This window comes from Haliaeetus leucocephalus, unplaced genomic scaffold (genome assembly GCF_000737465.1).
Source record: "Haliaeetus leucocephalus isolate CR32 unplaced genomic scaffold, Haliaeetus_leucocephalus-4.0 Scaffold163, whole genome shotgun sequence".
NCBI classification, from domain to species: Eukaryota; Metazoa; Chordata; class Aves; order Accipitriformes; family Accipitridae; genus Haliaeetus; species Haliaeetus leucocephalus.
Window position 1 is genome coordinate 433,779 of NW_010972599.1, and position 27,638 is coordinate 461,416.

The 27,638-nt window shown below is 41.9% G+C and overlaps 2 protein-coding genes and 1 long non-coding RNA gene across 8 annotated transcripts in view; all 3 read left to right on the plus strand.

Annotated features, from left to right (window-relative positions):
• ACVR1 (activin A receptor, type I) overlaps window positions 1-22,313 on the plus strand; it is a 72,969-nt gene extending 50,656 nt beyond the window's left edge. For 3 of the 6 annotated variants that reach the window (XM_010563046.1, XM_010563045.1, XM_010563047.1), the window contains exons 7-10: window positions 2,138-2,413; window positions 5,986-6,183; window positions 12,834-12,964; window positions 14,004-15,264. In XM_010563046.1, coding sequence (XP_010561348.1) covers window positions 2,138-2,413; window positions 5,986-6,183; window positions 12,834-12,964; window positions 14,004-14,138 — 740 coding nt within the window. In that variant the 3' untranslated portion in view covers window positions 14,139-15,264. Of the gene's footprint in view, window positions 1-2,137; window positions 2,414-5,985; window positions 6,184-12,833; window positions 12,965-14,003; window positions 15,265-18,880; window positions 19,293-20,270 lie in introns of those variants that run through there. The other 3 variants (XR_774077.1, XR_774078.1, XR_774076.1) reach the window with 3 other exon arrangements.
• An 827-nt stretch (window positions 22,314-23,140) lies between these two features.
• On the plus strand, window positions 23,141-24,119 carry LOC104829035. Its single transcript, XR_774079.1, has 3 exons — window positions 23,141-23,212; window positions 23,543-23,665; window positions 24,037-24,119. It is a non-coding gene; the product is annotated as an uncharacterized LOC104829035 (long non-coding RNA).
• Window positions 24,120-25,769: 1,650 nt separating this feature from the next.
• Window positions 25,770-27,638, plus strand: part of ACVR1C (activin A receptor, type IC) — a 33,136-nt gene continuing 31,267 nt past the window's right edge. Inside the window, exon 1 of the mRNA XM_010563049.1 lies at window positions 25,770-26,220. Coding sequence (XP_010561351.1) covers window positions 25,935-26,220 — 286 coding nt within the window. The 5' untranslated portion in view covers window positions 25,770-25,934. The remainder of the gene's footprint in view (window positions 26,221-27,638) is intronic.

Sequence of the window (27,638 nt, forward strand, 5' to 3'; positions counted from 1 at the left end):
CTATGTTTTCTTCTAACTTCAGTTTACCTGGGAGAAATGAAGGGAGAAAAAGTGGGGAGGAGTTTATAATACGATTTAAATATTTGAATAATTTTCCTTGTGCCTGAATAAAGTGCAGTATGAATCCATTATTTTCTTCTGTTTAACTGCTCTGCTGAGGGTCAAACTAAGCTGCTTTTGGTGTTTAAACTTCAACTGTAGTTGCCCCTTTATGATGTATCTCATTTCGCTGTAAATAGGAAACTACAATGATTTTTAATCTTCTGCATCCCTTGTACCTTGTGTGCTCAGTTCTGAGAGCTTAGAAAATGGCTTTTTTGTGTTGTGAGCCATGGCTGAAGTTTAAGTAGCCGTTTTGATTCTTAGCAGACATGACCTTCTTTTGCTGGCGTGCCACCTTTACAAATAAAAGCAGCAGCATGTTTTGGGAGTGCTGACATTACCTCACCGACAATCTGTCTGTCTTCAATCAGTTTTGTTTGGGCTCCTTATTCTTGTTTCCTGTCAAAGAATATTCCTTGGCTCTATAGCTCACCCTGCTAGATGTTTGTCTAATGTTTCCTGAAGCAGTTCCTTTGCTACTACAAAAATAATTTGGTGGTCTCCTGAAATGTGGATTATTGAACTTTCCTTCCCAAGAGAGCAAGTAACTTGGCTGAAATTGCATTACACATTTCCCATGTTCCTCTGTCTGTGTTTAGTCTTTCTTGATAACTGTCAAATTTGTTGGCTATTTTATAGAATTTTTTTTAGATGCAATATTAAACAATATCACAGATTACAGAAGTGTCACATTGTGTAGAAATCTGACTTCAGGAGAGAAAGTAGTGGGTGTTCTTTCTGACAAATGTCATATGTGGGCTTTTAATAAACATGATTTGTTCCTCTAAGTTGGGAATAAAACTTCTGTTGCTTCCCAGCTAAAGCTGTTGAGGTCAACAGTGTGCTGATACACAATAAATTCAGAGGTAACAGGAAGGGAGCTACTTCTAAATTTTGGGTTCAGTTTTAAGGCACCACATTTTTGAAAGCACTTCTTGAAGTTCATGAGTTTTGAAGAGAAATTTTTCTCAGTTCCTTTGTAGAAAATAATTGTGAAATACAGCTATCATGCATAAAGGTGCTCTACCTTGCTTCACCATGGACATTGCACACCAGTTGAACTAGACAGTTGAACTGTCTAGTATTCGAAGTAGAAGAATTACTATTCCTTGGGTTTTGCTATGCTAATCTTCTGGTGCTGCCACACTCTCCTTAGCCATCTGCCAGTTTTTATATCCCATGGCTCCGTTGTGAGCTGGTGAACAGTTAAGAAGGTCAGGCATTTGGACCCTACAGCAGTTTAGAGCAGTCCCATAGGTCTGATAATTTATCAGGCTGCAGCAATCCCTCTGCAGCCTTTTAAGCAATTGGAGATCATTGGAGAGCAAGTTGTTGCTGTGGTGAGATGTGTTTTTTTTCAATCTATATTTGGTCAGAAGGGTATGACATTTCCTGTGGGGACAGCAACCTTTTGACATGTCAAGGTTGACTGTTGGAAGTGCTCTTAATAGACTTCACTTGGATGTAAACGTGAAGCTGGCACAGTGTATGGTGTCTGTTTATTGGGATGTGATGCATACATGAAGCAGATTTAACCCTTTTCTCAGCAGCCTGCATTGGCTGCTTGTTGTCCTTAAAAATGGAAATGATTAATTGCGACTTGTCTGTTTGAGGTATTGCTTCTTTCCACTGTGATCCTGCTGAATATACAGCAGCAGATGTGCTACAACCTGGTGATCTTTTTGTTTAATGGGAAACTTCCCCACCTCCAAGTTCTTAAAAAAAAAAAAAAAAAAAAAAATTATAAGTATGTGGTCCTGACAAGTACTTGTGTTTGGTGTGACTGACAAAATATATAAATACATTCTTATGAATAGACTTGAGTTAGAATTCCAGAATATGTCAGCTCTTTTTTCATCATGATAATATCTGCAATCTGTTTTCAGTGCATTACAATCATGGAAAAGTTTTAATTAAACAGAATTTTAAATTGCAGGAGGGGCCTAGTAGTATTGATTCTTTTCTTGCAGGAGTCTTGAAGGAGGTCTGTCATTTTATTTTGTTGTTTCTCCTTTTTTCTTCCTCCTCTTTCTAGGTTTTATTGCATCTGATATGACTTCCAGAAACTCTAGTACCCAGTTGTGGTTAATTACCCACTACCATGAAATGGGGTCTCTGTATGACTATCTACAGCTCACTACCCTGGACACTGTCAGCTGCCTACGCATAGTACTGTCCATAGCTAGTGGTCTTGCACATTTGCACATAGAGATATTTGGAACCCAGGGGAAGCCTGCCATTTCTCATCGGGACTTGAAGAGCAAAAATATCCTCGTTAAGAAAAATGGACAGTGCTGCATAGCGGATTTAGGTGAGTTCATTTCGATGCTAATATACTCAGTGCATTCCTGCAGTAATCAAATATATTGGATAACTCCAACCATAGAAGTCTTACAGTAACCTTAAATAGCCTTGCCATGATGTGGTATTACCCCGAAGGCTTACGACAGCCACTAGATGGCACTTAAAACTTAAAAATGCCACTGCTGTTGAGGAGGCCCAGTGTAGCCTCCCAGTTCAGGAGCAGATGTAACATTTTGGACTTTTTCTTGGGTTTTCATTGTTAAATTCCATTCATGGATCCCAGAAGGCAGTAGTTATTAGGCTTCAGCTCATTTCTGAACTAATAAATGTCCTTCCACTTGTAGTCTAAGAACTATGTGCTCATTGTCCCAAGCTCCATAGATCCATCCAGCTTGAGTCTTTTGCCAGATAATTCAGCGAGCCCAAAATTGGGTTCTCCATGACCAACTGGTTTTATACTTTGATCTGGTAGGATGCTGAGAAACAGCTGCAACAGTATGGCTCGTTCACACCTTGGGCATATGTCTGACTATTCCCACCTCCCCTTTTCTCTGAGGACAAGGGAGAAAATAGCAGTAGAACAATAGTATTGAGGAGTCATTGGCTAGACAAAAAGTACAGTGGGAGATGGGATTTTTTCAATAATAATTCTATTTCATAGTTCCTATCAGATTTGCCTGAGGGACATGAGAAACACACAGGGAAGACATGAAAGCCACACACCTGGGCCTATCTAAATTTGCAGAGGGAATAGTAAGTAAAAAATGGACCAATAAGTTGAAAATACAAAACTTCAGAGACTGACTTTTAAATAAATTTGTAGTTCACACTGAGGAGAGGGCAGCACATACTGGCATTGATTGACATTATGCTAATAAAGTGAAATCTACTACATGATTTATTTAGAGCCTTCAGACATTTGAGAGATTTTCTGAGAAAGCACAGCAATAAACATTTCCCAGTTAGTTTTCATGGTGGTAAAATAGCTATTTTTTTAAAATGTGAAATCCTCAGGAATGTATCCGACATGTTCTTTGTTTGTTCCTTATCTGTAAAGGAGAGTTACCAAAGAGTTCATTGCTTCTGCCATATATTCATGCCCATTTTTTCTGTATAGCTTTGTCTTTTTTTCCTCTTCTGGTCTTCTCTGTTTCAACACACGCACCATGCAAGAAAAATGGCACTTAGAGACTGGTAAGTATGAACAGATGGAAAGATTCACTACAGCTGCCCAGACCTAAGCTGGACTTGGGTTCTGTCAGTCACACCAGGTTCTGGACTTGCAGTGTATCTGTTAAGAATAGGTGTCAGCTCTAAAAACAGAGAGGAATAAAATCACTTGGACGTATATCTTGTAATTGTCTGTTTTGCTGGCAGCCTGAGTGCTGCACGCCTGAACTGCAGTGTAGCTTGATGTTTGTTGCCATTCAGTCCTAGTCCTTCTGGCTGGCAGCAAGTGCAAGAGCTTTGTGAATTGGCCGCTTGTCTCTCAGCAAGCGTGCTGGAAACTAGTATCTTGAACAGCAACCCGAGTATCCAGAGTTGCATTACAAAACTGGCTGTTTCAAATATGTTCTAGCTAAGCAGAAGCTGTGTGATAAAGTCCAAGGATAGGTGTCAGTCTCACTTCAATCTGTCAGCACTGTGGAAAAGTCCTGCCCTTCTACTTCTAAAGCAATTCATGTGCATGGTAATAGGTCTTAGTTGAGCAACCTTATAGAACAGCAGAATAATGTACAAAAGTAAGAAAAAGCCCAACTCTCCTCTTACTCCATCTTTCCCCTTGCCCCTCCATACAGAGCAGTGAATGTCCATTTGAAACAAACACTGGTATTTGTAAGGAAGGTGCAAAGAATGCTGACAAAACGTATTTGCTCAATTTTTGTTTCTAGCAGATAATCCAGTATGCTAATGAGGATTTTTTGATGTCTTAACTAATGTGTTTCATCTATTTGTATTCCTGTCAAGCTTTTTCTTTTTCTTTTTCTCTTTTTTTTTTAAAGATCTAGCATCTTAAAGTAAGAGCCTCTCTGACAAGCATTTCTGCGCCCTTAAGTTAAATGCGCATTGAGATCTCCTGAGGTGAAAAGAAACTGAAGCAGTGCAATATCTGCTTCCTAACTCTCATAAAGAGCACAGATACCACCACGATGAGAACCTGATTACAACATTGTTGTCCCCTGACCTTATTGCAACACTTTCTTAGTTTGTAGTGTGTGGGATGCTGACTTGCATCCCTCAGCCTTAAACCTTTGACCTGTCAATCTATTGAATCTGTTTTGCCCGGTTTGGATGGAGTATTATGATTTTTATCAAAGTGTTCTCCAAAGTCTTGATATCTTCAGAGTGTGCCAGGAAATTTGTTTTCTAACCTTTGTTTGCAGTGTGCAAGTTTTCTTTAAAAATACTATAATCCATACATATTGTATAATATAAGTTAATATAAACATAAACAAACACATAAATGTATAAGTGTGTCTGTAGATGTCCTATATATGTGTGTGTGTGTGTATATATGACAAAAAGTATTTTTATCTGGAGAGCAGGCTTTCCAAATTATCTTCTCAGCAGTCATGTGGTTAGTAGATGGTATCTTTCTAGAGGTGCCATAAGCATTTTCTTAGCAGCTTGAAATTACTTGAATTGAATTTAGATTGTAGGAAGGTGTTTTCCAAATTTTTGTTAGGGTGAAGAACAGACTGGTTTTTTTGGAAAGAAAAAAAATTAATGATCTGGTGATAGGTTAGTTTTTTGTGGGACTGAGATAAAATGCTTTTTAAGTTTAATCTAAAATAAACTCATGCTAAATGTAAATAGTATATGTTATTCTTACAAGATTGTGCAGGAAATTAGGGAGAGTTTGTAGTCTTTTCTATTGCTTAGTTATGTCATGCACCTGTTGCTGTTCAATTTGCAGTGTTCTCTGTTTACCATGGCAAAATGAGTACTCTGTGTTTCCAAATTTACAGTAATTTAGTCCCTCACATAATGTTCTTTGCTTAAATGTTGAGTAATTAGTAGAAACCAGGTAGAGTGGTTTTGAGTGACTCATTTTAGATCAGCTTGAGGATGTTTATTTTTCAAGCTACTGCAAATACGGTGTTTTTTATTTTCCAGCTTTATTTTTTAACTTGTGTATATCCATCATGCAGTGTTTTTCTTCTCTCTTTCCCACAGTTTGGATATATCCACCTACCCAAAAGTTCTATAAATAAATTTGAATGCTGTGTAAAATTGTTTTCTTCTAAGTAACAGATGCTTGGTCTTCTGTGTATACGTGCCTGGAGCGCTGGTGACATCCAGTGGCTGCAAAACACTTAATGATAACATTTTGCAACAGTGCAATAACATGTTTAATGGTAATCCCTGAGGAGATAATTGATCTAAGTCGATGGACACAGTGGCTGTTTTCGATAGCTAGTTTGGAGCTGACCCAGTTGGTCTTTGGACACTTGGACTCTCAGCTCCTTTTTAAGAAACTGTCTGATGGGTGTCACTGCTCACATCTAATTTTAAACATATGCTGCTATAGTTTTAAAGGGGACTTAACAGTAATTTTTTTTTTATCCTGTCCTTCAGGCCTTGCAGTTATGCACTCCCAAAGCACGAATCAATTGGATGTGGGGAACAATCCCCGTGTGGGTACCAAACGCTACATGGCTCCAGAAGTCTTGGACGAAACTATCCAGGCAGACTGCTTTGACTCATACAAAAGGGTCGATATCTGGGCTTTTGGGCTGGTCCTTTGGGAAGTAGCTAGACGCATGGTTAGCAACGGTAAGTATTTGGGACTCCCTTACTTGTTTTTTAGAAGGGGTTAAGCAAATGGTAATTCACAGCAAAGCATCTGCCGCCAAAATGCACAGGATGCACAGTAAAATACTGGACCTCCAAAGTATTTTAATTCCTGACACTGCCTGTGTTGAAGTTGTTGGTGTGTTGGGTACAATGGCTAAATATTGTTGTCATTTCTGTTAAGGTAGAGAAGAAAGAGGGTCCCCTGCTACATTCTAAATCGTGATGAGAAATAATTCATACCAATTAAGTTAAAATTTTAGATCATAAACTTTCTAAACTTTTTTCCATGTGTCATTAAACCCTAGTGAATACTTTTAGGTGGCTGTTTCTCATGACAAAACCTAAGGAACAGAAGGAAAATATGGAGGAAGTGAAGTGATCAGAATTCAGGGGTGCTCTTGCTTTACCAAGTTAAGTGCGCTCAGAAAGCAGGACTTGGTCAAAGTACAGTTCTGCTTGGTAAAAGTGCCACTGCAATCCTGTTCTGTAGCGTACAGTGTTGCTTCCTGTTTCCTTGGCAAGGGTGTCTGAATTTAAGAACCTTTAAGCTGGGTATCTGTTGGTGTGATTTCTTGTCCTTGTCAGTTCAAAAGTCCTCTCCGACTTCTGGACTTCAGGTTGTGCTCTGTGGACCCAAGTGGACAAGAGAACAGAGAAGATGCCCTTCAGGCATATCTGCAGATGCTGGCAGTGATAGGTTGTTAACAGCGAGATGTTTAAATTAGAAGAAATTCTGGATTGTCGTGTGCCCTTATTTGATCTGTGTCTGTCTGATCTGTTCCTACTAAATCCAAATCTGGGATTCTGTTACTGACATCAGACAGTGGGTTTATTTTCTGCAGGAAAAGACAACTAGTTGTTTGTTTGCTATGGTACCTCCGAGCCCTGATGGTAGGCTGGAACCTTGCAGAGCAGGGAGGGCTGGTGCCAGCCGGGGTGCTTGCCAGCTTAGGACCCAAGTACAAACTCGTTTGAAGGACGTATGGTCAGAATGATAGGCGGTAGTCAGAGTGGCTCAAACTGAAGAATTGAGGGCTTTTTTTTGGTGGGAACTGTTGCAAGTCAAATTTGAGGGAAGGCTTTGGCAGAAAGGATTAAGATAACCTTAGAGATGTTCACAAAAAGCAGCTGTTGAGAGCCAAAGGAGGGAGTATGAGTGGTTTGTGGAGAGATGGATACAAAGGAGCAGTGAGTGCACAGAGTTAGGCTGCAATAAGGTATAATAACAGTGGAGGCTCGTGGTAGCTAGTACAGAGTAACAAAGCCTGGCTCAAATTCTAGTGGAAGTTAAGGTACTTGCCTTGTATTGTTTCTCATGAATTATCTCACCTCTGTTCCCTGACCCCAGTGGAAATCCTGTCAGAATTTCCACTGGTGTTACATTGGACTATGGGGATAATGGTGTTACATTGGACTATGGGGAGCAGGGAGAGGACAGGCACATGTGCAACAGCTCTAGAAGCAAACAAATATTGTTATTCTATTGAAGTACAAGACTTCTTCTAAATATGAACCTTGAACTTCATCTGTTATATGTTGGTGGACAAAATAATTTAACTGTGAGTAAAAGGAAAAAAAAAAAGTATTGTTCCCTTGTTCAGGGTAATCCTCAGCACAGCAGCCACAGGCAGCTAGTTGTCTCCAGAAACACTGCAATGAGGCTTGTTATGAGAAGGCTGCTGGAAGATGGCACTTCTGAGAAGATTTGCAGACCTTCCAAGCTTGCTAGAAGATTCCCTGGGGCCTGGAGCACTGTCCCAAGCCCCTGTCTTCTCTAGAATACTTACAAGGTGCTTAAACAAAGCTGACTTGGAGGTAGCAAAATGCATCAGGTAGGCTCAGGTGGCTGATGTAAGTCTCCTTGTAAGCCTGAGAGATTGCTTTGATAGCACTGAAGAGATCCAAAATAGGTTCTCTGTGATCAAGAGAGCAGGGTAATCTGTGCAGGTGATCAGCTGTTTTGGGGAGATGCAATTTAATGTGCAGGGTCCATAGTGCTAGCAGCTCCTGTCTTGCTGGAAGCTGGTAGCAGTCATGGGACTGACTTGGGAGCTGAAGGGAACTTTTGTAGGCTTTCTGTGGGGTGGCTGGAGCTGAGCTCATGACCTTGCCTTCCTTCTCCCTTCACTGTCAGAGGAGTTACTTGGATACATATGCAATGAAAGGAATAGGCATTGTTCTGATACAAAAGCATGCATCAGCTGAATCACAGTGTGATGATGATTTCAGGTGAAGAAGAAACATACACTCTGAAGGTGTATGTGGTTAATTAGAGAAAGGAGGAGAGTCTTGTGAGTGCATGGTATTAATTTTTCTTATGATGCACTCTGTTTATTGGCAAATGTATTTCGTAGGCAGTTATGAAGACTTGCTCATTGCATTTCCCAATATTTGGAGACCTCTGGGTTGCAGTTCATGTCAGCGCAAGTGCCTTGAGAATTTAAGCTGTAACTTCATTGTTTTCAGTGCAGTTTTATATTCTGTACTTTGTTTGTCTCGGCAGTCTGCAAGCACTGTAGTTTATCAGTTGCCATAATGTGATGGGCTTGCTGGGCAGGGGTTGATTAATTCACTGTGCAATAGGTGATACTTGCTGCGATGGGGAGGGAGAGGAGGCAGTTGGTCTTCCTCCGCGCTGCCTGGGGAGGGACCGTGCTCGTAGCTGTGGGTGGTGGGACCAGCAGTGCTCACAGGGGTACGTGCTTACACATAGGCACCGTGTAGAGCGTTGTCTGTTTGAACATAGCAGTTGGCCTATGTGATGACAAAACTTCACATGTAAGCTTTTGATAAGTTTTTTTTTTTTATTGCCGGTCTTGAATTTTGAGTAGTGCATCTGGAATCTGTCTTGCCACGGTGCTGTTTTGGAGGCTGGTAATCCTTTGTGGAATATTGGATGTCTTGCTCTCTTTGTATATGAATATCCATTCTGACTTATATTTGTGCGTGTATACTGTACGTAATATATATAAAAAATACAGAGTCTTACCTAGTTACCTCTTGAAATGAAAATTCCATGAAATGGTACCTATTATTTAAATACTCCCATGCTGAAGTTTTGATACGTAAGTATTGCTGCAGTAACTGCAGTTCACAGACAGTTCACCTGAGCTACTTTTAAACTAGTGAGTTTAGACTGTGCTGGCAGGTTCACCAAGATGGTATGAAAGTCAGCATGGACTGCAGATCTACCAAAGTTGATAGGTAAATGCTTCAGTCATTGGTTCAGGCTGAGCTCAGTGCCACCGTGGAAACACTTTTAATGGTAATAGAGATACGTCATGATATTGGTCGTGTCAATAAAGTCTTAAGTTTAAGACGATGGTGATACTAATTCCACAGTACTTAATTATTTCCAGTTGCTTTGTATTTCTGGCTGCTGCCGTAAGTAATTACATTTCCTTGCACTGGTTTGAAATGGAGTAAACATTTTCTCTCAAATCTGAGTGTTTAGCTGTGTGGAAATCATTACTTCATCAGGTGGTCACTCAGATAACCCTGTTTGATTTGTAGTAAGACTTTGGTACTGGGAGTGAGTGTGCCGAGGTCAAGGTAGCATGCTCGTGTGAACTGGGTGATGGTGTGTCTTAGGTGGGCTAGAGACACTTGTCAGTTATGTATGCTAGAAATTTTTGCTGCTATCCCATACTGATAGACATTTGTCATCTCTCATTGACTGGGTGGAAATGCAGAGTCTATTCCAGTGAGTCAGCCTGGTTTAGTACTTCAGTTTGTGGAGGCTCTGAAGTTGTTATAATCTGACTAAAGTCTGATAGTTTTTAAAATATTATTTTAAAATTTTTTAATATTTATTTTTACGTTTTTAATTTTAGAAATTATATAAATATATGAAACTATATAAATATGTATAAAATTTATATACTATTATATATTATACAAAAATTAAAGTATATTGTATAATATATATTGTAAATATATACCATATACAATATATATTGTAAAAACAAACTTATCTAATGGTCCTCAAGGTGACACAGTGATTCTCGGTACTTTCCTGTTATGGCTTAGTATAAAGAAGAAAATGTGATGGGAAACTCCTTTGCCACAACCAAGAGAACTCATGTCTTGTCTTTGTGCTGTAGCAGGAGCCACTCAACATTTCTCTCTGTACTTGAAAATGCAATTTAAGCCCCCAAATCAGTGTTTTACTCTCTTTAAATAGACGAGTGCTTTTTCCTTGTAGACTGGTTGTTCACGGCTTTTTGAATGTGCTCCCTTCCTAGTGTACAGTGCCTTGCATCGTTGCTTGCCTGGTGCCTGGCACTTAAGAGTTCTGTTCCTCGTGAATCTTCACTGTTCTTCCCATTATCATGATCTTGTTCAATACTAATAGTAATACCAGAAGCTGAAAGATAGTTACTGCTCAAAGCCATCCCTGGGGAGTGATCATCATTGTATCTGCAAGGCTGGATCTGTTGCTTGGGTGTTTGTGTAGATCTTGCTTTGCTCCAGCAGTTAGTCGTGCATGCGTAGGACAAGCTGACGTTAAAGTAACGAGGAATAAAGGTGAAGAAAACACTACTGTACGTGTGAGTTCTAGTTGATTTGAGTAGCAAAAAGCCAGCAACCCCAAGGGAAAAAAATACAATATATTATAAATGACAGAAGTAATCTTAAAACTGTCCAGAAAGCGGCAAGCTGTAGGTCGTGCTGAAGGACTCTGGGGTCTCCCTCGTAGCGAGCGGCTGGCTCGCTTTCCGGGGGCAGTGGGCGAGGGAAGCGTGTCACAGTTCAGTGACGGTTTTGCGAGCGGAGTGGTGTGGGCTAGAGGTTGCAGTGGCTCGCTGGCACTGCTGACGGGCTGCTGCGGAGCCAGCGGTGGTCCCACAGGGTCTGTGACGTTTGGCTGTGGTAGATCAGAGTGCTCTAGAGTCACTCTATTGGAGTAAAGGCTAGACCCACTTCATTTCATATTTATTACTATATGTCTTATCTGAAATAGCCAGTTATGTGCCCTATACTTTGGAAAGACCACACGAAGATAGTAAATTAGAGCCAGACTCTCTCTTTTAGTGACAAAGTTCATCTGTAATATCCCAATGACCCTGGAAACATTTTCAGAGCTATATGACATAGCTCTGAAGTTCTGCGTTTGACTCGTATAAAGCCACTGCTTTATCTGAGGTGGAAGTATAGACAACGTGGATATACAAGAGGGTTTTTTGTATTCTTGAGTTCTCACAATAAACTTTATTCTGTGTTCTGGGAGGAAGCAGGAGGAGTGTAAAGACAAGAGTTCAGCCTTGGAGGTGGTGTTTGGTATATGCAATTATGAATTGCTCGCAGGAGGAGGGTGGGTGATGCTTATTTATGCAGCATCAAATATAGTCTGTCCTTCTGCATGCATCCATGTCAGAATACCATAGGGCAAACTCTGCAGTCTGCTGGTTACTTTGTTATGGTAACCTGCTTGGGTAGCCGGATCTTTGAACTGTCCCACTGTTTTCTAAGGGAGTTGTAATTTCCTGAAGACCATTTCCCTTTTCAACTGGTCACCACAGATAGGGATTTAGAGATTTTTGGGTTTTTTTAAATTATCTGTGGGATTTTGATCTTTATCTCCAACGAACAAGAAAACTAAAACTCAATCATCATAGCAAAGTTTGAGAACCTCTTTTCAACTTCAGTATATCCAGAGCAACAGAAATTCTCCTGGATTTCATGTACGTCTGACTATGGGAGAGCTGCCAGTCTGCTAAAAAGCAGTTTTAAGATTGTTCTGCCCATGTTTCTACTGTACCTAGAGGGCCTCATTCCCTCAGTGTTTTTCCAAGCTGCTGACCCAAATTACTGTCTTTGAACACCAGTTTTTAAATTGGCTTTAAAGTGTCTAAGAAAGTTGAGCTCCTTATAGATCATTTGTGGGCTTAATCCACTGATGAAACAGTAGTGCCGTATTGCATGCCTTAGTAGGCAAAAGGCTTTTTAGCCTGCCAGTTTTATGTTAGCTGGATGACAAGTTGTGAGAGCACACACATAAAATCATTTTTCAATGCAGAATCCTAGAAAATGCATTCAGACACTGGGTGCCACAGGCTCTCAGGTGTTTAGCTTTGTGATGGCATGCAGTGCCAGTTACCCTAGGTATTCTACTATTTTAATAACAAGAAATAAAAGTATTTGAAGCACCAGCATGAGGGTCTGTAGATGCTGACATGCTTATTGGACTCTTTCAGGACTCGTAAAACCATGCAAAGTGTGTGGTAAGCCTATTAAAAAAACACAATGCAGACGTTAAATTTTTTACATTTGCTAGCAGAAATCCCAGTTTTGTGGTAGTCAGTAAACCTCCCTGCATTATAAAAGATGGCCTTTTGCCAAGTGAATTTATTTCTCGTCATTTCAGCTCAAGCATCTGCAAAATGGATATAGTTCTTACTTTGTGGAATTGTAATATGAGCCAATCAATTAACATTTTGGGTAGAAAAAGCTGTTTGTATGATAGTGCTATTCTGTTGTTTAACAGCTGCTTGACACTGTGGTGTTAACTCTTAAAAGATTTTTGTGTTTCGTAGATGGCTAGGTCATGCGTTCTCTCTTTCTGTGCAGAAATGCTGTTGCACTGACACAGTCATTAAATAATGCCTCTCTTGTTTGTGTCTCACCAGGTATTGTGGAAGACTATAAACCACCATTTTATGACTTGGTTCCAAACGATCCCAGTTTTGAAGACATGAGAAAAGTGGTCTGTGTAGATCAGCAAAGGCCGAACATTCCCAACAGATGGTTCTCAGACCCTGTAAGTGGGTGTGCCTGTGGGTGCTCTGCAGAAGATACAAGCTGACCTTTCTTCTTTTGAAACAAAGTTATGAAAGTTACTTTCAGTTATCACTTGAAATTGAAATGATCTCAATGCTACTTGTCAGGAGCATTAGCTGTACAGATTTCAGAAGCATGCTGGTGTGGACCTTTATGTTGGAGCAGGAAGGAAATGCAATGAGCAAACTTAAAACTGTCAAGTCCGAGCTATTCACAGATTAGCTTTCTAGTAGCATGATTTAACAATAACTATTTTAAAGCTGCTCTTCCTATGTTGGTCTCTCTCCAAGCGGAAATTTCTTTAAGGGGAAGGTAGCCTGAGTAGGACTTTCTGTGGCTTATAAGCATGCAGATTTAGAACAGTATTTTGGTGTCTCTCCTGACTACAGGATAAGGGACTGTTGTTCTTTTTGAAAGGCTAGTGCTGAAGTTTATTTTTCTTCTTCAGAATCAGTCTGGACTCTCCAGATTGACCAGCTGTTTTGTTCCTTATTACTAAAGCTGTGGAGGTCGGTTTGAATCTGTATGGCTGGCTAGGGCCAGCAGGGACGTGAGGTCCCATCTATAAGGTTTCAGCTGTAGAGCCATGACTTGTGCTGCTGCACCAGCCAGCTGTGAATCCCAGCCATTTACAGTTGAAATCACAGGCAGAAAATCTGTACCTTCTCTGGCTTCCTTCATTGATCTTGTGGAAATCAGTTTCATTGAAAAGAGATTTTGTTGTGTTTTCTTAATTAGGAAGAAAAGAAAACTCCATTGTTTAAAATTATGCTAGCTTGTCGCTCCAGTCAGCCCATTGTCTAGTTACTCTCTTGGTTTAACCAAGTTATCAAACTTGGGTTTTTTTCCAACATTTGAAAGCTGTATATTTGATAGATAGCAGTAAACTCTCTGTAGACTCTGAAAACTAAGAAGGCAATAATACCTTACTGTGTTAGTGCTTAAGCCAATCTAGCGCTTTCTTGCCTTGTGATTTGTGTACTTACGTGCGTGTTTTCTGTTTTTTATTCTTTTCCCAGACATTAACATCTCTTGCCAAGTTGATGAAAGAATGCTGGTATCAAAATCCATCAGCGAGACTAACAGCCCTGCGAATCAAAAAGACTTTGACCAAAATTGATAATTCCTTAGATAAACTGAAAGCTGACTGTTGACCTTCTTCTTGTGGTGCTCTCCTGATAGGAAGGCATTTGTCTGCTTCAGAAGTAGTCTGGCCAGACAGTTTATACGATTGGTCCCCATGTGGCTACTTATAGAGGCAGAAGTTCTTACCAAGCCATCTGTGTGGGAGACATCGGAACCATATGGACTTTGCTCAGTGACTACAATGGGCATTTCACAAATGGTCAAGCTATAAGGACTCACGCTGGATGTACTGTTGCAAAGGTAGTGGCCTGAAGGAAGACAGAGAAATCCTAAGACAAGATCAGGGCATTAAATAATGGCTTTGAACAGCTTTTTTCTTTTTTCCTTTTTTTTTTTTTTAATTCTCCTAATCACTCCCAGGGTGAACACATGGAAGTGGTAAATTTTAATCAGCAATATTGCCTGTGCTTCTCTTCTTTATTGCACTAGGAATTCTTTGCATTCCTTACTTGCACTGTCACTGTTAATTTTAATGACATGACTTGCCAAAAATATGATTGGCTGTATACTACATTGATCTATGCCTGAATAATAGGAAATGAATTTGGTAAACTGAAAATGTAACTGTCAGATTTTAGCTGCGTTTTACATGTGTACTGATGTTTACAATAATGCTGAACATTAGGAATTTCTCGTTTATACAAAACTTGCAAATTATTTATTACTAGTGCACTTGCCAGTTTTTTAAACTGTAAAATAAGTGCATAAAGTTAAAGCTTATTTTTATGTGGCCTCTTTCATGATTTCTTACACAGATGTTTTTGTAACACAATATAACCTGAAACATAAATTGTTTTCTGTATTACCATATTACAACTCGATAGTCACATTTTAAGTGCTTCACATTTGTAGGTGTGTGGTCTGTAACATATTTTCAGTTCAAATACGGAACATATATATAGCCATTACCCACATGACATTGTGTCTAGTATCTTACCGATCTAGAAAAGGAAAGCAATGGAGGAACTAACTAGAATTTTAGGTCATGAATGCTGTGGGGAAAATGCATTTTATTTCTTCTAAGCTATATAATATGCATTTAAACTCTGCCAGAAGAATAACTATTTTGTTTTAATCTACTTTTTCTATTTAGTAGTTATTTGTATAAATTAAATAGAATGTTTTCAAGTCAAACAAAAGAGTGTTTTAGTTCTCTTACTGCCTATTAGTAACAAAGGTATACTAATGCAGCAGTGGGTATCTCCAGTCGTGTGCTCACAGGTGAAGAGAGTTGGTCCAGGTCAATACTGGGTGGAACACCGAGGTACTGAGGCTGTTAACAGTTGTTTGTCTGGGTGTGTTTTTCCTGTACTGAACTGGATCCTAAAATAGTACAGCAGGGAACTGGTGTATTCTCCTTGGACGTGACATCAGTCATGCCCGTGCAAACCTCCTAGAGCATGTCTTGCAGAAGGAGGTATGTTATCCCCTAGCCTTATGGGGAAGAATTCAGCTTTGTACCCAGAGAACTGTTTTCTCTGCCTGTACCTCTTGATACTCTCATCTTAGTTGTTATGTCAAGTGTAAGAGTGATTAGGAAGTTACAGTGCCCTTTCATCCTTGGAAAAGAACTCCTTTATTCATGGGATTGAAATCCTCCAGGTAATCTAAGGACCTGGATAGTAATTAGTTATTCGGACATGTTTCCTCTCTGGGTTAAAAAATTTCTCTGAGGTTCTCTTCTGTCCTTTAAGTCTGCCAGATTCTGCTCTCCTGTTTCTCTGTAATTTTTTACTTCTCAGACCCAGTCTTCCTCATCCTACTCCAGCCACGTGGCATGCCTTTCTTTTTCTATATTTCTAGTGTAGAAATAACAGCCAAGTTTGCAGGGTAGGTACTGCATGGTACAGTAGCTCTGCAGAGCAGACTGAATGGATACCAGTTGCTAGGTCTCTTAATTATACTTGATGAGAATCTGAGCAGATCCAGTGCTGCAAAAAAACATAGGAAAAGTGGGATCTGATTAGTTTTTATTGTTAGTTTTTAATAGGAAGTCAAAGGCTCAGTTGCCTGAATGCATTCAGGTTTGCTTTAAACTGGTTTGTGTATGTGATGCATGCTGGGCTGTTAAATAACTGCAGCCCAGGAGGGACAGTATTTCAGCAATGATTCAAGTGAATCAGTCTGTTGGACTGAAGATGCCGTATGAATGGAAGTAACTAGTGACAGTTACAACTGCAAAATGAGTGGCTGTTAGTGATAATTTTCTGATATAGAGTATTGCCTGAAGCTCTTTAGTCCTAGGTGCCTGGTGCACACACATCCATATTTCTTTCACATGTATTTATATGATGGAACAGGCATCAGTATTTAAAACAAATGGAAAGTGAGGCAACCTGCTTGCAGAGGTCCCAGGCTGCTGCAGTGCTCAGAGATGAGGACAGCCGGGGACATCTGGACAGTGGAGAGCGAGAGGGGAGGTAGCTCTACAGATAGACAGGGACAGAGCCAGAGGTGAAAGTTCAGTGTGCAATGTGAGTTTAAAGTGGCTGGTTAGGTTTTTCACTTTGAGTTTTCACATCTCCAGCATTTGCCAGTACAAGTGTTGGAGGAGAGAGACAATCTGTCATGCTGGTGATTAATAACAATTCTGGCCGTGTTGGCTGAATTTGCGGTGCCTTTCTCAAACGCTGACCTACGGAGTCACGGCATCTTACTGGATATTAGGGAAGATGGTCACGTTAAATACTTGATCTCTTCTTTGCACTGTAGCATCTTCTGAAAAGTACTGTGTACGTAGAAGAACGACACAACTTTAGGTTGGAAACAGCTCCATGTACTCTATAGGGCTTTACTCTGCTGTCTCTGAAGAACTGAATTTTCTAACCGCAGTGTTGGGTACCAGTCTGTTAGCTGTGCTAGGACTAGTTGGGTGCCGCAGGATGCAGGGCCTGCGGGAAGGAAGCGCGCAGTTCTCCAGGGGCTCTTCCAGGGCCGGGCTCTGGGAACCACTGGCCTCTTCCGAGTTTGGATACAGACTTGATTGAGGAAATTTAGTATGAATTAAAATTGGACTCTTGGCTCTCCCTGTCTATAAAGCAGGGATAACCAACTAAAGGATAAAACCACAAACCATAAAAACACCCCAGTAATATCCTCTTTATCCCATGTTAGGTAAAGAAGATTATCCAAGCAAGCTACTGGCAGGGTAAAAAAGTCTGTCCAATGCTAGGACTCCAGGGCACTCACCAATGTGCTAGACAAGGTCATTTTCATTGGTGCTGCTGCTAGTAGCTTCCTCTTGCATATCAAAACATCCAGGGATTATTTTAAACAAAATTCACATTCATGCCCTGCTGATGAAGTATTTTTAGTCCAGGCTTTGACTGAACTATTTGAAATGTTAACTTTTTTTTTTAATTAGGCAAACTTGAATCAAGAAATTTGAGTGGAAGATAATAATGAGAAATAATTTCTTAGCAATTTCTTATCCCTTGACTTATCCCTGAGTCATGCAGCACTGTGCTTTTCTAATGTGTAGTTGCTACTGAGTGTAGTCAGGGTCCATGCTTTCAAAAATAGCAGAAATAGCAGTGTTCTGAACAGTCCTCTTGGGAGCTAGAGGGGGTGCACCTGGGAGCAGAGAAGGAAAAACTCAGTGATAGCCAGTGAAGGACTGTCTGTGGTCTGTGTTATTTAACCTCATTTTCAAGTGTCTGGACAGTCACAGGAGAAAATTTGTTGCTGCTTTTCCCTTCAAGATATCAAGGCTTGGGCAGTGGGGGAGAGTTTCCAAGTGATGTATGTGAAGATAACACCCCTACCTCCTATGCTATTTTTCCAGCATGTTTATTAATCAGTGTTCCTCTAGTACCCCCATAAAATCTAATCTTCTAAAGAGATTTGGAATGCTTATATATAATCTGCTGCATTAAGGGTGTCGCTGCATTTATTACTATGGAGAGGGCACAAGCAGTTCCATAGTTGCAGTTGAATTATTCATGTGTCTGGCGGATTTGCACTGTACACAGCCAATGTGGATCTGGGGTGTTGTCATTCGAACAGTGCCTGACCATATATCAGACACCTAGTAAGAGGAGGCCCTGCATGTAAAAAATAAATAAAATGACTCCTCAGCGCATGAGTAGCACTGTCTGATTCAGATATCCTGTTGATAGGTATGACCACCTGCCAGTTACAGGAGGAAGGCTAGGCAAAAACCAGTTACTTTAGATTTGGGGGAGGGGGGTTGCTTTTTGTTTGGATTTCCCTTTTTCATATGCAGAAGGCTTGTTTATTATTGGTTAGGAATATGTTGCACTTTGACAGGTGTCCTGGGGACAGCTGCCTAAAGCAGCCCGAGGCCAGCAACTCAAGTTAGTGTTGCTGTAGTGAAGGCACTAAAGGCTTCCTCCCACTTGTCTGTAACTTTCCTTGTGGGCCTTCTGTGCTGGAATTTTCCATGAAAAATCCATATCAAGGCTTACAGAATTTTTTTATTTACCTGGATTAAACTATTTTGGTAAGGAGGGACAAGGAGAATTCTCTTCCCTGCAGGGCAAGGTGTCTGCTGTGCAAAAAAGATCAGCCTTGGCATAGTGGTTGGCGTAGGAGAAGGGAGACAAAGATGTTACCGGTGCTGTTCCATTTATATAGAGAGAAGTTAAATCTTTCTAAAACACAGAATACATTTTCGCATTTTAGAGCTAAGATTTGTGTGGGAAAAGTAAGCATTTTATCAAATGTAGAATTAATGATGTACTGTGACAGATGCTCTCACCTGGGAATAGTACATTTGCTTTATCCCCAGTTTAAGGAAAAAAACCACCACAGTTCTAGTGCCTGAACCAAGAAACCGTGCCAAGACACAAGCCGAAGCATGCCAGGAAAAGCAAAGCACAGCTGTACATGGTTGACGTCAGTCTCGGCCTGTCACGGTAGAAGAGAGACTGCAAGAGGGACTTCTGGTACTTGTGGAGGCGAAGCTGGGACCTTCTATGTGGAAAGTGCGGTTTCTCACTGGGTATGGACTTGTCTCGCTACCTCCAGATCCTGTGTGGTGGAGAGCTGTGTGATGTCTGCAAAAGGGATCTTCCAAGGGGTTTGGGACATCTGCTCACTGGGTCAACCTGTTCTGTACCAGCCAGACTGCTTGCTTAGAGGTCCAGGAACATGGTCCTCTTGGGGATGGTGGCCTATAACACGATACACCAAAGTGCCTGCCAGCTGTCAGACTTGGGAGACAGAGTTGTTGGTTGGTTTTTGGTTTTTGTTTTGTTTGTTTGTTGTTGTTGTTTTTTTTTAAAAAAAAAAAAAGGTGTCCCCCTTTCCACCACATTTGTTGCTGTGTGTTGCTCTGTGCATAGTGGCATTTGTCCCAGCAACATGTGTAAACCTGGGGGTGTAGCCCTGGCAGAGCAGCACAAGAGCTGGTGTACACGTCCTGTCCTCCAGTCTGGTGTAGCTTCTCAGGACTCTCTTTATACTTACAGATCTAATAAATATCTCTGCTTGTTCTTGACCAAAACGTTCCTACCTTATATCCGTGACGGGGTACACAGTGCTGCGCGGCCCCCACAGGCTGTGCTTTCCCCCTGCCAAGGGAAGGCAGGTGGAGGTCCTCTCCGCTGCTCTGCCGGAGGGGACACCACCGAGCGCTCGCTGCGGGGTGCGGGACGAGCGGTGCCCCTGGACGGAGAGGGGGAAGCATCCCGCAGCGGCCGCTGACCGAAAAAGCTGCTCCATCTTCCTCCCTGCCGGGCCGTCGCCTGTTGGTGGGGCTTCAGTGCACGCTTCAAAGCGTGCTGAGGGTTTTGTCCTGGGGTTTTTCATCTTCGTGAACTGCATGAGGGATGTAGCAGCTGATTTGCGGATGATGTGAGCTGGATTTTAAAAACTACCTAACATCAACAATTTGTTTTTCTGACTGCAGTCCATACCAAAACGCTGACCACCTTTTCCAGTGCAATGACTGAGGGCTTCACTGTCACAGAAGCCCCGAACTCCTAAAATCAACATGCAGATACTGGCATCAGTTTTAGCAACTCTGTCTTTGTTACTATGCTAAAATCTGTTCCTTTCAAAAAGTGAAAAGCTGATGCTGTGTTCAGCTTCAACACCCGTATTTTTCTTCTTCCTGTAGGCATCTTGGAGAACTTTAAATTTTTTTAAATTTTTTTTTTTTTTAATGACTTTCACAGCATGTAGAAGGAGCCAGCACACTCTGACCTGATGAACTGTGGTGAGGCAGTACTTTAGGAAGGGGAGGATGAGGCAAAGAGTGCACTGGTTACAGTGCTGCGCTGCTTTCAGGTCAGTTCCTAAATTAATGCTGCACTTTATGGTTGCTTCTTTCTGCTGATTTAAAGATATCAGAGTGCCTTAGTGGAGTAAGGCTGCAATTTTCATCTCTTGTCAGTGTAGAAGTGACAAATCAAGATCTAACCCTGGGAGTTAATTGACGTTTCTACCTGGTTTCCACGTTTTTCTGATCGCTTAACTGCAGCGAGAGCTTTTAAACGTGCTGTGATAACTCACCGGGGCATGGGACCTCCGCTGGTTGGGCTTGCTGTGCCAAGTGCCTTCGGTCTGGGTGTTTGTCTACACAACCCAGGGAGATTCATTGCCATTGTCAGAAATGGGGCGCGTGTTGCAGGTGTTCTCAATGGCAACGATTATGCAGGTGGGGCTGCAGCACTGGGAAGTCTTGTTGAGCGCTCTGCTTGTTCATCCCACAGTGGCCAGCCCGCGTGGGCTTGCCAGGTGTTGGGCTACTGACTTAAATAAGCTGGGGTGATGTCCCGGAGGGCTGAGCTCCCGCCGGGCCCTGGAGAGGCTGTGGGCTGAGCACCGGGGAGCTTTGCCGCTGCTGGAAGCACGAGGTCAGGGCTGGACCCCGGGCTCGGTCCCGTGCCGCCCTGGCCGCTCCTGGCCTCAGTGAAGTGCGCTGCTTGAAGCATCGCCTGCTCCTTCCCCGCTCTGGCGTTTTCACTGGGAAACAGGCGTGTGGCAGCCGAGGGCTGTGACACTTGGGTGGATTGAGTGCTGGGGTGGGTGGTCAGCCTCCATCCTGCCCCGCTCCCCTCCGCAGCCCCTTCCTGGCCCAGTCCGTCCTTTCTCTGGGCTGGCCACAGGTGTGCTGGAGCCCCATCTGCTCCTTGTTCCCAAACTCCCAACTCTGCGTCTGCTCCTCCCTCGCTTGTCCCGGGAGTTGTCCCCACGGAGGGATGGACAACTTGTCCTTGAGGGCAGTGCCTCTGGCCGTGCCCACCTTCCTCTCATCTCCGTGAACGCGAACTGCTCTTTTTTCCTTTCGGGACAGAGGAAAGCTGTGCACCAGCTGTGGAGAGCTGTGCCAGAAGGAAATCAGACTTAGCTAGGCCAGGGATTTTTTTGTTAAAGACTTGAAAACCTGCAGTCAGCTTGCTCTCTCGATCTTAAAAGATTGCGACACGTTTGACTGAAGCTTGATGGCTGTTGGTAACTAGATTTAAGGACTCTGTATCATACCAATCTCTTCCCCCATAGGTCTCTGCAGCAGTCTTTTCCATTTTTCACGATCAAAAAGCTCTGACCTCAAATATCATAAATATTTCAGATTCATGGTGTAGATCTATTTTCATTCTTGGAATGTTCTCCTGGAAAACCTGGAGCCTTAAAATGCAACACCTACCAAAGGTGGTGGGGGGGATAGTGAACTGTTGGATGCTAGCAAGGAATTTTATTCTAAAAACTTGCAAAAATAGCTATCATATTACATTCTCTACTTCCCATAAAGAGAACATATCTTTAACATAGGTGCTGAAAAGGAGGAAATGGTAAGGCCCAAAGAGCAGTTTATAAGAATAGCAGAACTGCTTGCAAAGAAAAGCTTACCATAACTCAGTGTACAAAGAAGTTGCAAAATAAGGAGGGAAAAAGAATGCCTTTTGTCTACCCATTTAACCTTGTTTGATTATTTACTGTATGTGGATCTTGCAATCTTTAATGCATGGAGTTAAAAATAGCTTAATATTTGTCATACACTTGAGCTGTTCAAGAAACGTGGAACACAAGCAATAGTGTTTTCTGACAGGAGTTCAAGCACTGAACGTATGCTTTAGACAATGTAATGCCTAAACTGTATAGCAATCGATCAATACTGTGGCTAGAGTTCAAATGATTGTATTTCAACTTACATTGAAAACAAGCTGAAAACTGTGACAAATTTACTCTGTCAAGTCTCTTGTAATGAGATTCTGTGTGAATTTAAAGTACGTGACTACCCATCGTCATTAGGAGAAAGAACATTGCTAACAGTAAAAAAAAAAAAAAAAAGTATTGTTTCTAATTCCTCACTGAATTGAGATAAACTGTATTTTCTCTGCAAGCACCTTTTTAAAAAATGCCTGAGAAACTTCACAGAATTCAACATTCTTAGTGTCTTCTGCTCTGTTTTATAAGGATCTTGAATTAAAATGGAAGCCTTTAGGGGAAGGGCACTGGGCCTTTCCTTTACTTCTACTCAGTTCCTTTGGCCACTTCCAGCAGTTACCAGCGGATGGTTCAGTTTTCCTTTTGCTCTTCCTGGGGAATCTCCTCTCATCTTGCTCCCCCAGGGAGATGGTTACAAAATGGGCCACCAGGAGCTCCCCACAGAAAATACACTGAATAAGCCCTGATGCCCAGCACCCCTGACCTGATCCAAAGCCCAGGGTTAGGGTTCCGAAGCCATGGGAAGACTGAAACGGTGTGTTCCTGTCCACACCAGTATAGATACGACTGGTGAGGACACCATTTCGGGAACATCTCTAGCAACTGTCCTCCTCTGAGCAGCGGTCTCTCTGCGTGTACTTTTCACTGGTGACAATGGATGGAAGGTCAATTCCTCACTGTGTTAGGTCAGGCACGAAGCAGAGGACAAGCTAAAAAGCTGGCTTGGGCTTAGCTGACGCTTCACACTCGGTGCTGCAGAAGGCAACAAAGAGGAGCTGGGACCAAGCCCCTGAGTTGGCAGCTTTGTCCCGCTCAGGCTCTGCCGCCGTCTCCCCCGCAGCGACTGCTGTTTCGGCACCGGCTGTATTGCGAGGAGGAGGAGGAGGTGGCACCGTCAGCGCTGGGATGGCGAGAGAGGAGGACACTGCCAGTCATCCCCAGAACAGAGGTAAGGGGTGGAGGGGGCAGTCCCATTAGAGAATTAACTTTTTAATTACACTAATGCTCACTCTTTGGACACTTCTTATGTCAGAATGATGCTAAAATGTTCTGGGAAGTTCCATTATTACCTTCCTCATCAAAAAACTACCTACTCAGATTAATATGAACTTTTCAATAGATTTATGGGCTACTGTTTAATAGATTTCAGGGCTGTAGAAAGCAGCATTGGCGGGGGCAGGGGTGTGACTAAAGAATTGTAAAATGATTCTTGGAACAGTTTGGGAATTTTTTGACTCTTTTGCTAATTGCCATGGTCAACAATATAATGTTTTGGCAGGAATGTATCATTCTGATGGCAATTTTTGGAAGATTTCGCAGCATTCCTGGATGAACAGAGTGAGAGACAGACTGCAAGACAGCTCCGTAGTTAGGACACTGACCTGGGATGTAGATGACCAAGGTAAGTGGTAACTACTGACCTGCTGGCCATTCTGGGACATCTATGGGTTTTGTTTTGTTTGCACAAAATTTCAATAGGTCTTAGTTTTGTCCTGATGTGGAGCAAAACAAATTACAAAACAAAATTCTTGTTTTCCAGCCAACCCTAGAAGTACTTCCAGTTGGCAAACGTTTTTATGGTGTTACCCATTTCCAAAGACTCTTAAATCCCCAGGATACACTATTTCTGTCCTACTATGAACCATGCCATGCAAACATCTTAACTTGGGAGCACATTTGCCTCACAATAGCCTCAAAGTGTGGTGGGGTTTTTTTCCTCCATCCCTTGTTTTGTTGTTCTTTTGTTTTTCACTGGCATTTGGTGTCTCAAAGGCCTGATGAAGATTAGAGAGAAGGGGTGAAAGATCAGTGATCATGGATAACTGGGGACCCAAACCTCCAAATCACTGAATACTCTAGGATGTGAGTTACTGGCTCTCCTCCCCCTCTCTGCTCTTAAGTGTGCTTTTTTAGTAGTTCCTGAAGTGCTGTTTCAACCAGTGGCCCATTTATACAGACTTCTGCCTCAGCTCAGGTGTTTTCAGCAAGAGCTGCTTCCAGCACCCGCAGAGGCGAACCCTGACTGGTGGCACGGGGAGACGGCAGGAGGAGGGAGGGCACTCGCTGCTTTTCATTCTTACTTCTACACTAATAAAAGCATACATAGAGAATTCTACTTTTAAATTACAGAAGTTCAATTTAAATTCAGGTGGTTGTATTTTCTATTCTTACTGCATCTCAAACAGTTCACCAAATTCATGGCTGTAGAGTTAAGCAACGTTGGTAATCTTTGAAAAAAACCAACCAACCAAAAAAAGGCCAGTGTTCACAGCATGAGCTTTGCAAAAAGCCATTTAAGCATATATGCTGCTGCTTTAGCAATGGGCTTTATTACATATTGTAGTTACCTTAGGTTCTTCCTAAACAGTGGTTGAGGTTGAGGGCTGGAGGCAAACAAATAGAGAGAACGAAGTGGAGAGAAGGGTTGACAGAATGTGAGTGGGTTTGGTGGGGGTTTTTTGTTTTGTTTTAAGCTCAGTTTCAAAACAATTTTAAAATGTAAGCAGCTTGTAGTTCTGTTTCAATAATAGTTGTACTCACGATGCTATTTATTTACATGAAACCTATTGAAGAAGGAGGTTAAAACCCGACAGACAATTTGAAATGCATTGTTCCAGATTTCGCAGACATCATATAATACAGAATATAATAGCATGTGAAGAGCCCAGACAATTAGTTTTTAATGGCCTAGGTGGAAACAAAAGGTCTCAAGTGTGTTTTGAAGACACACAGCATTATCAGCATGGCAAAGGGAGCCTTGCTTAAAATAGATAACATTGACAGCATTGCCATGTGATGTATGAAAAAGCTGGAGAGAGCATTTGACCTGATAGCTATGACAGAGCAATATGATTACTATTCTGACATACTACTTTTCTTTCATAAATACAAATATAAATGAGAGGGGAGATGGAAAAACTTGTCAGATATTTAAATGTACTGCCAATATCCGTAATCTAAGTGATATGGATTGGTTTGTGTCAACAAGCCTTAAAATTTCTAATAGGTACGTATTGAGGTCCCAAGTAAAATACTCCAGCTTTGGCACGCAAGTGTCTGCAACATTGCTTTTCATAAACAAGTCTTCAATCATTGGAATTACCCAGTCTATCAGTCCATTACCCTACTAGGATTCTCATATATATATATGCACTTGCATGCATTTACATATGTATATATTTTATTTATATATATTTATTTATAGGGCTTGTGTCTCCAAACTGGTAATTAGTTGGTGTTTAAACTTGTCTTTTATTGGTGAAGAGCAGCTTTTTTTGGGTCTTATTTAATGGCTACTTAATCCTAGACTACTTGGATTTACATCTTTGCTGTATTTGTATCTTGGTATAGGTTAATTAATTTTCTTTCGAAAAGCATTTAGTCAAATGATTTTTGCTTGTGAAAGAGTAATGCCGAAACGTAGATCAAGTAATATTAATCTGAGCACGTTAGTTGAGATAAACACATAATAAAATTCACAGAGCAAACCCACAACACTGAAACACACATAAAAAACCCCATGCTGAGTTTGCTTTGCTGGATTGTAAATTGGATCTTTTTAAGCTGGCAGCCTTTGTCCTTCAGGTCTGCACACTGAGCAAAGACCCGTGCTCTCAGACAACAGAAAGGGGAGAGAAGACGCTACGTCTCTGCAGCTGGGGGACAAGGGGATGCTGGGGCTTTTGTCCCTATGGCCCAGGGAATTTCCCTTTGGTCTGCGTCCGAGGGCATGTGTAGCCGGTCAGGCAGGCAGTTGTGCTCCTCTTGCTGCATGTGTGCAGTGGTTCTCTTCTTTTCTTCCTCCCTGGAAGGCACCTCCCTTTGATACACCGTTTGTTTGGGAGCACAGCGAGCCCTCGGCCGTGCCAGTGGCCAGCTGGTCCACGCTTTTCCCCGGGAGCCTGAACAGCATTTTCAGTTGCAGAGGGAATCAAGCCCAGCTTTCTCACTTCCCAGGTAAAGTCTTCCATCACTGATTTTATCTCTGCACAGCTGGGCACTCCTCCTCCCAGATATTTTAAAAGAATTTAGTTAAATCTGCTTAATTTTTCAAAAGGAGGCTATGGAGGAGGCTCCAAGGATCCCAAGGCAGTAGGGGTGACTCACTGCGATGCCTAAACTCAGGGGGATGGAGCGGGAGCATCAGTATGTCCGTGCACTCAGTGTTTCCTGATGCCAAGTTTTCATTCAGGTTAATTGGGTCTCCATTCCACAGCACCAGACTCTTAATTGAACCAAGTCCTAAACTGATTTTCTAATGTTAGCAGCAAAGCATTGGAATGCACTGAATTCCCAAATCCCAGGACCTTGCTGAAACTCCCTGGCTATAATTGCCTCGGAAAAGGCATTCGGAACAACACGAGTGCAAATGGTGTGTGGAAGCAGCCTAGTGAGTGAGCTGGGGCAAGGCTCGGCTGTGATCCTACAGCGAAGAAACATCTGGGATTAGGAGCCAGGAAAGACCTGGCCAGTGTTGCAACCCTGAATAAATACTTAAGGAAAATTACATGAATAAAATCAACAGATGGTGGTAATTTCTTCTTTTTTTTTTTTTCCCCAGGCATTTTGATACAATTATGGAATCTCTGCCAGCGCACTTGGAAATAACAGGTGGAACAAGGTAGGCTGCAAAAGGTTGATTTGACAAATGCCGCTAACTTCAGTATTCAAAAAACTGGAAAGAGATCACTGCTAGGAATTACTGTCTAGGGAAGTGTAAAAGGCTTAATAGAGATGTCATAATAATAATAATAAAGTATTACATGGCAGTAATGAAAATCTAGAGAGGCATCTGACAATGTGTGGGAAACGGGGATCTTGCCTCGTATTTGTACTTTAAAACAAATACAGAGAAATGGAGCGCGTGCAACGCCTTCTAAAGGCAATTTACAAAGTCTGCTCCACTAACACTTTTAGAATAGACTTGATTATATCTGGATTTAAATTTCATTGATTTTTATGGTGATACCCATAAGCACCACTGAGGCTTCTGGGTTACGGTGGCACAATGGCTTCAAAAAACGCCCTGGTGCTTTGTGGTGTACGAGAGCACGTTGGGGATGCTGGTACCGTCCAGGCTCTGCAAGGAGGTGAATGAGGGTCTCAGTGTGGAATAGATCACAAGCTACTGAAGAAGCGCTGAAAGCCGCTCAGAATTTTGCTGTTTGTGGCACAGGCTGATGAAGTAGCCGAGGGAAAGGTGCCCAACCCCACTAACAGGTATTTGGCAAAGAGGGGAAAAAAAAAAAAAAAAAAAGGAAAAGGGAGGCGAAGTCGTTTTTCCGGGGCTGGTTTTGGTAGGGCTGCAGTTAAACCTCCCCGAAGGCTGCGCTGGTGAACGCTGAGGCCCCGGCAGCCGCGCTGGGGCCGGGCTC